This window comes from Octopus sinensis, linkage group LG7, assembly GCF_006345805.1.
Source record: "Octopus sinensis linkage group LG7, ASM634580v1, whole genome shotgun sequence".
In the NCBI taxonomy this organism is placed as follows: Eukaryota; Metazoa; Mollusca; class Cephalopoda; order Octopoda; family Octopodidae; genus Octopus; species Octopus sinensis.
In genome coordinates this window covers 3139816-3147675 of record NC_043003.1, presented here as the reverse complement: position 1 = coordinate 3147675, position 7860 = coordinate 3139816, and the positions used below count along the sequence as shown (strand labels likewise).

The 7860-nt window shown below is 42.7% G+C and overlaps 1 protein-coding gene across 1 annotated transcript in view; it reads left to right on the top strand.

Annotated features, from left to right (window-relative positions):
* The window catches only part of LOC115213778, a 28356-nt gene extending 21252 nt beyond the window's left edge, over window positions 1-7104 (top strand). Inside the window, exons 6-7 of the mRNA XM_029782617.2 lie at window positions 5170-5223; window positions 6800-7104. Of these exons, the coding sequence (XP_029638477.2) occupies window positions 5170-5223; window positions 6800-6897 (152 nt within the window). The 3' untranslated portion in view covers window positions 6898-7104. The remainder of the gene's footprint in view (window positions 1-5169; window positions 5224-6799) is intronic.
* The last annotated feature ends 756 nt before the right edge of the window (window positions 7105-7860 follow it).

The window sequence follows — 7860 nt, the reverse complement described above, 5'->3', positions numbered from 1 at the left end:
TGTGCCACCGACACAGGTGCCAGACGAGGCTGGCTGACGGCCACGCTCGGATGGTGTTTTCTTATGTGTCACCGACACAGGTGCCAGACGGGGCTGGCGGACGGCCATGCTCGGATGGTGTTTGTTACGTGCCTTCAGCACATGGCCAGTCGTTGTGGTACTGGCTACGATCACGTTCGGATGGTTTTCTTATGTGCCACCGGCACTGGTACCACAAGGATACAAATTCCATTGATGTTCATCTATTTTGATTTGGTTCGATTTGATTTGATTTGATTCGATTCTCACTTGCCTCAACAGGTCTTCACAAGTGTCACAAGAAGGAAGGTATGCACAGGTGGACTGACTACATCCCAGGTAGGGGCCACGGATTATGGCTTCACTAGTCTTGCCGGGTCTTCTCACGCACAGCATACTTCCATAGGTCTCGGTCTCTAGTCATTTCCATGGTGAGACCTAACGTCCGAAGGTCGTGCTTCACCACTTCGTCCCAGGTTTTCCTGGGTCTACCTCTTCCTCGGGTTCCCTCAACTGCTAGGGATTGGCACTTTCTCACACACCTATCTTCATCCATTCTCGCCACATGACCATACCAGCGCAATCGTCTCTCTTGCACACAACAACTGATGCTTCTTAGGTACAACATTTCTCTCAAGGTACTAACGCTCTGTCGAGTAAGTACACTGACATTACACATCCATCGGAGCATACTGGCTTCGTTCCTCACGAGCTTACGCATGTCCTCAGCAGTCACGGCCCATGTTTCACTGCCATGTAGCATAGCTGTTCGTACACATGCATCATACAGTCTGCCTTTTACTCTGAGCGAGAGGCCTTTAGTCACCAGCAGAGGTAAGAGCTCCCTAAACTTTGCCCAGGCTATTCTTATTCTAGCAGTTACACTTTCAGCGCACCCGCCCCCACTACTGACTTGGTCACCTAGATAGCGGAAGCTATCAACTACTTCTAGTTTTTCCCCCCGGAAAGTGACGGAAGTTGTTTTCTGCAGATTTTCGGAGGTCAATGCTCCAGAGCATCTGCCACATACAAAAACTATCTTCCCAGTTAGCCTACCTTTGACATTGCTGCACCTCTTATGTGTCCATAGCTTACACTGGGTACATCTTATAGAGTTTCTACCTACACCTTTTCTACAGATCGAGCAGGGCCATCTTCCTGAGGATATTTGTGGATTTTCTAACTTTCTACTTATTAGTACTTTAGTTTTAGCTAGGTTGACTCTAAGGCCCCTCGATTCTAAACCCTCCTTCCACACCTGGAACTTCTCCTCCAGTTCTGATAGTGACTCAGCGATTAGAGCGAGATCGTCAGCATAGAGGAGCTCCCAGGGGCAACCTGTCTTGAATTCCTCCACAATTGCCTGGAGGACTATGATAAATAGGAGGGGGCTGAGTACTGAACCCTGGTGGACCCCAACCTCTACCTTGAATTCTTCTGTGTACATGCTGCCAACTCTAACCTTACTTACGGCATCTCTGTACATGGCTTGCACAGCCCTCACCAGCCATTCATCTATCCCTAGTTTCCTCATTGACCACCAGATGAGGGATCGGGGGACCCTATCAAAGGCTTTCTCCATGTCAACGAAAGCCAGTACAGGGGCTTATCTTTGGCTATGTATTTCTCCTGCAGCTGCCTTACCAGGAATATAGCATCAGTGGTGCTTTTCCCTGGGACAAACCCAAACTGCATCTCATCTAAACTAACTCTCTCTCTAATTAGTTGGGCTATGACCCTCTCCGTAACCTTCATTACCTGATCCAACAGCTTGATACCTCTGTAATTATTTGTATCCAGGGCATCACCTTTACCTTTGTAGCAGTTGACTAGTATGCTGCTACACCAGTCATTGGGTATGACTCCTTCGTGTATCACCTGGTTGACTATACGGGTGACTAGGTTATAGCCGACACTGCCAGATATTTTGAGCATCTCTGCAGTAATTCCTGATGGGCCTGGGGCTTTCCCTGTCTTCATGCTTCTAATTGCCTTAGCTACCACGGAACTATCAACTCGGATAGCTGGTCCCTCTGTTGGGTCAACATTCGGCAGACTCTCTTTATCCCATTCATTTTCTTTATTCAGCAACCTTTCATAGTGGCATCTCCAAACCTCTCTCTTTGCATCCTCATTTAGCGCAAGTGAACCATCATCCATGCGAACACACTTCTCTCCTACCACATCACGATTCTCTCTCACACACTGTCTTGCAACACGAAATACCTCAAGTCTTTCATCCTCACGGCTCAGAACATTGGCAAATTTTTTCTTATCCGCTTCCCCTCTGGCTAAATAAACCTGTCTCCTAGCTTCCCTTTTGGCTGTCTGATACAATTCCCTGCTACCACCGTTCTTCCAGTCCTTCCAAGCCTGTCTCTTTTGTCTAATAGCCCTGTCAACCACAGTGTTCCACCACCATGTTACTCTGGGTCGAGATGGTACTTTGCTCCATCCACAGATCTGGTCAGTGGCTGTCAGCAGATTGTCCCGTAGGAATCTCCAGTTGTCTTCCACATTAAGTGAAGCTATATCCCCTTCTATTTCGTCAGAGGCTTCGAGTAGTATGTCTCTAAATCTCTGTCCATTTGCAGGATCTTTAAGCTTCCAGACCCTTCTCCTCCAAGCTGGTCTTCTTCTGGGCAACCATTTAGCTCTGATCCTGAAGTCGCTAACTACTAATCTATGTTGGGGAGTACATTCTTCGCCTGGGAAGTTTTGGCATTTATAATCAGCCCTCTTTCCCTTTTTCTGGCAAGGATGTAGTCAATCTGGCTGGTGTGTCTGCCAGAACGGTAGGTGACTAGGTGAGAGGTGGGTTTCTGAAGTGGGTATTGCAGACCATAAGGTCATTTGCATCGCAGAACTCCAGCAGCTGGTTCCTTCCTCCTCATTTCGAGAGCCAAAACCGTAGCCTCCATGGACGCCATGGAAGCCCCCGACATGTCGTCCAACATGTCCATTGAAATCACCTGCCACGAAGAGAAGGTCACTGTCATTTGTCAATGAGGTAGTCCACAATAGGGTGTCATAGAATTGGTCTTTTTGTCCTTCCGGTAGCCCTGGTTGAGGGGCATATGCTGAGATGATGGTAGCTGTCCTATGGTGAAGAACTAATCTAATTTTAATTACTCTGTCACTTACTCTGACTACCTCGATTACCTTATCTACCCATTTCTCCGCAAGAAGTATACCCACGCCCCCGACTCCGTCAGTGTTCCCTGCCCAGAAAATCTTGTACCTGTGTTCCTTGCCTGTGAGGAGCCTAGCAGAACCTCCTCTCCACCTTACTTCCTGGACACAGCATACATCCACACGTCTCCGTTCAAGCAGCTCTACAATCTCTCCAGACCTACCTTTCAATGTGCCAACATTGAGCGTGCCAACTCTGAGGGTTTGGGAGGTGTGGGCATCAGAGACCCTGGGACGAGGGACAGCCGTGTCATGTACCTGAAAAGAAAGCTTGCATTTGGCAGATTTCATATGGAAACTCTCGACTACAACCTGCATACTTTTCACAATTTTTTGCGCTATATGTTCAGATAAACCCTTCATAGGTGCTAGTGGGGGGGGGCAGTTTCCGGTATTTGGGTAGAAACTTCCGGTATTGGTGGTGGGGGTGGGAGGGTGGGCGACAAAATCGAAGCAACTAGTTTGAATACTATATTTGAGGGGGAGAAATAATTAATTAGATAAAAACTGAATGAAAGCCAGAGAGAGAATGAGTGAAAATAGATAAATAATAAAAAATACGGTAGAGAAAGAAAATAGATAAATAATGAAAAAAATACGGTAGGAAACGAGGGGGCATATTTTCGGAGGAGAATGGGATAAACATCGAAGATGGCTCTGAAGGAAAATAAACTTTAAAAATGCAATGCATGTAGTCGCCATGTTTAGAGAAGAGAAACGAAGGGAGAACAGATCAAGCTATCCAAATGTATATATATATATATGTATATATATATACATATATACATATATATATATACATATATACATACATACATATATATATATATATATATATATATATATATATATATATATATATGATGATGATGATGATGATGATGATGATGTAGGTGCAAGAGTGGTTGCTTCCCAACCACATGGATCCGGGTTCAGTCCCACTGTATGGCACCTTGGGCAAGTGTCTTCTACTATAGCCCCAAGCTTACCACAAAGCCTTGTGAGTAGACAGAAACTGAAAGAAGCCCATCGTATATATATGTTGTGTGCATGTGTGTGTGTGTTTCTCTTTATGTCTGTCTCAGTAACTTAGATGTTCAGCAAACGAGACCAACCGAATAAGTATTAGACTTTTAAAAATAATAAGTAATAGGATCAATTTGTTTGACTAAACCCTCAAGGTGGTGCCCCAGCCTGGCCACCGTCCAATGATGAAAACAAACAAAAGACAAAAGAACCGTAATGAAATTGTTATTTCCATCGAATTTATAGGAACCAGATTTTCTACAACAATTACCAAAATAAATATTTTGTAGGAGCAGGAGTGGCTGTGTGGTAAGTACCTTGCTCACCAACCACATGGTTCCAGGTTCAGTCCCACTGCGTGGAATTTTGGGAAAGTATCTTCTACTCTAGCCTCAGGCCAACCAAAGCCTTGTCAGTGGATTTAGTAGGCGAACACTGAAAGAAGCCCATCGTGTGTGTGTGTGCGTGTGTGTGTGTGTGTGTGTGTGTGTGTGTGTGTTTGTCTCCTCAGCATCGCTTGACAACTGATGCTGGTGTGTTTATGTTCCCGTAACTTAATGGTTCGGTAAAAGAGACCGATAGAATAAGTACTAGGCATACAAAGAATAAGTCTTGAGGGTCGATTTGTTCGACTAAAGGCACTGCTCCTGCAGTCAAATGACTGAAACAATTAAAAGAATAAAAGAACTCAAATTTGATATAATTCCTAATGTTTCTAATATTTTGGATAACATTTAATTCCGCCGAGGTCGGCTTTGCCTTTCATCTTTTCGGGATCAATTAAATAAGTACCAGTTACGCACTGGGGTCGATGTAATCGACTTAATCGCTTTGTCTGTCCTTGTTTGTCCCCTCTATGTTTAGCCCCCTGCGGGCAATAAAGAAATAAATATTTTTGATAACATTGGAAAATATTTTTGTTTATTATTACAGAAGCACCGGCTTCTCCTACACCTGAAGTTATACCGACAACTGAGAAGTCTTCAAGTGAGTATGGAATTGGTAGACGATGGTTTTGAATATCTAATTGCATTAATCTTTTCAGAGTCTTCAGCTTTCAGATTTGACTTTTGATATTTGGCGTAAGAAAGCGGAAAGCCGGCAGACTTGTTGCTGCACCGAGCAAAATGCTCAATGGTATTTCATCTGCGGCGAGCTGGCAGAAACGTTAGCACACTGGGCGAAATGCCTAGCGGTATTTCATCTTCCGTTACATTCTGAATTCAAATTCCGCCAAGGTTGACTTTGCCTTTCATGCTTTCGGGGCCGATTAAATTAGTACCAGTTACACACTGGGGTCGATATAATCGACTTAATCCGTTTGTCTGTCCTTGTTTGTCCCCACTGTGTTTAGCCCCTTGTGGGTAGTAAAGAAATAGGTATTCAGTCCATCTTTACGTTCTGAGATCAAATTCCGCCGAGGTTGACTTTGCCTTTCATGCTTTCGGGGCCGATTAAATAAGTACCAGTTACACACTGGGGTTGATATAATCAACTTAATCCGTTTGTCTGTCCTTGTTTGTCCCCTCTGTGTTTAGCCCCTTGTGGGTCATAAAGAAACAGGTATTTCATCTGTTCTTACCTTCTGAGTTCAAATGCTGCCGGGGTTGACTTTGCCTTTCATCCGTTCAGGGTCGATAAATTAAAATACCAGTTGCTCATTGGGGTCAATGTAACCGATTTACTCTTTCCCCCAAATTTGCTGGCCTTGTACCAAAATTTGAAACTCTTATATAACATTAGAAGGTAGCGAGCTGGCAGAATCGTTACTGCACCGGGAAAAATGCTCAGCAACATTTATTCCAACTTTGCATTCTGAGTTCAAATGCTCTGAGGGTCAACTTCACCTTTCATCCATTTGGGGTTCAATAAAACAAAGTAGCAGTTGAACACTGGTGTCGATGTTGTCGACTTATCCTCTCCCTCAAAATTGCTGGCATTGTGCCAAAATTTGAAATCAATATCTGGCATTAGGAAGGACATGAAAAGACATCCAGCCATATTAAAGAAACAGAAAAAAACACATCAAGGCAAACATCGGAGCTCGGCACAGCACAGCTTCCTGCTGGATCCTGTCAAACCATCAAATCGATGGTAGCATGGAAAACAGACATTAAATGATGACAACGACGACATTTATAATGATGTTGATGTTGATGAAGATAATGAATGTGAAAGCAGAAACGGTACAGTGTTGGACTAAATACTTTCGGTTTTAGTTGAAATCACGATGAGATCAACCCTTGCTTTTCATCTTACTGGGATCAATGAAGAATTGATCAAGAACTGGGATTAAATTGATCAGATCCTAAACAGAAATGGAACAACCACAGATGAATAAACGACCGGCTTCCTTCAGGTTCTGTCGGAATCCACTCACCAACCTTATAGTAGAAGGCACTTGCTCAAGGTACCATGAAGTAGGACTGAACCCAGGAAGTAGGACTGAACCACAGAGTCACGCTTGCGCCTACATTAAGTGTGATATGCAGATGTCTATTTTGTTTAATATTGCCTCAGTTGTGTATACTGGATTTTTAAGATCAATTTTATTTCATTACAGAAAATGCTGCTTCATGGATAACACCAAACTTTTCCCAAGCTTCAAGTATAATTGCAATCATAATAATATCTCAGCTATTGAACAACAAGATTTTTTGATTTAGATTCCATGTTTCACCTACTTTGTTTTTTTTTTTGTTGTGTTACATAATGCTTCTGTGAAATATGCTTTAGTTTTTAAATGAAATGGCTTGTAAATGATATCTCGATGTATAAAAATGAAATCATGGATATTTAGTATACATGGATAATGCATAGTGTTTAGGCAAAGAATGCCATAAACACTGACCTCAGAATGGTTCCTCCTTAACCCTTTAGTGTTCAGATTATTCTATCAAACATAATGCCTATTGATTCACATTGATTTGAATTAATCATGCATTATCTCATATCTTCAAGATCTTGATGGTGTAATTACTTAATGTAGAATAACATTGTAGGGTAGGTGTGAGAGCCTGGATCTGGTCAGTTTGAGCATAAAACAGATTAAATATTTTGGCCGGATATGGCCGGTTTAAATACTAAAGGGTTAAACTTTCCGTTCTTTAGCTGACAAAGCAAGAAATAAGAACTGGTTAGGAAAAGACAAATGGCCACGCTGTTGTGGTCAAACTGCAGCCTGCAGGACTTTCTGAATGGCAGACAAGTGAAAAATTGCCTTGAAATTTTTTAGTTCTACGAACCATGTTGCATGCGGCCCACTTCTTGGAAAAGGTGACCCAATGCCCACGCTAAACCCAGCTTGTTTTGCTTAACGGTTCATTCAACTGAGGATACACTTGGATACTGGGGAATTATGATGGACGTGAACCAGAAAATGGAAAAGAAGAGAAACAAGCATCAGGTCGCTTTTGCGTTATCCATTTAGTTTATTGATTTATATTTTATCTAACTCATATATTTATAATTTAATAAGCTTATTGTTTGAAGAATTACAGCTTAATAATATGATTATTGTGCATGCATGCACCCCCACCCTCCACAAACACACACATACTCACACATATATATATATATATATTATCCAAAATGTATAGTATTAAATGTCCACCATGGCTGACC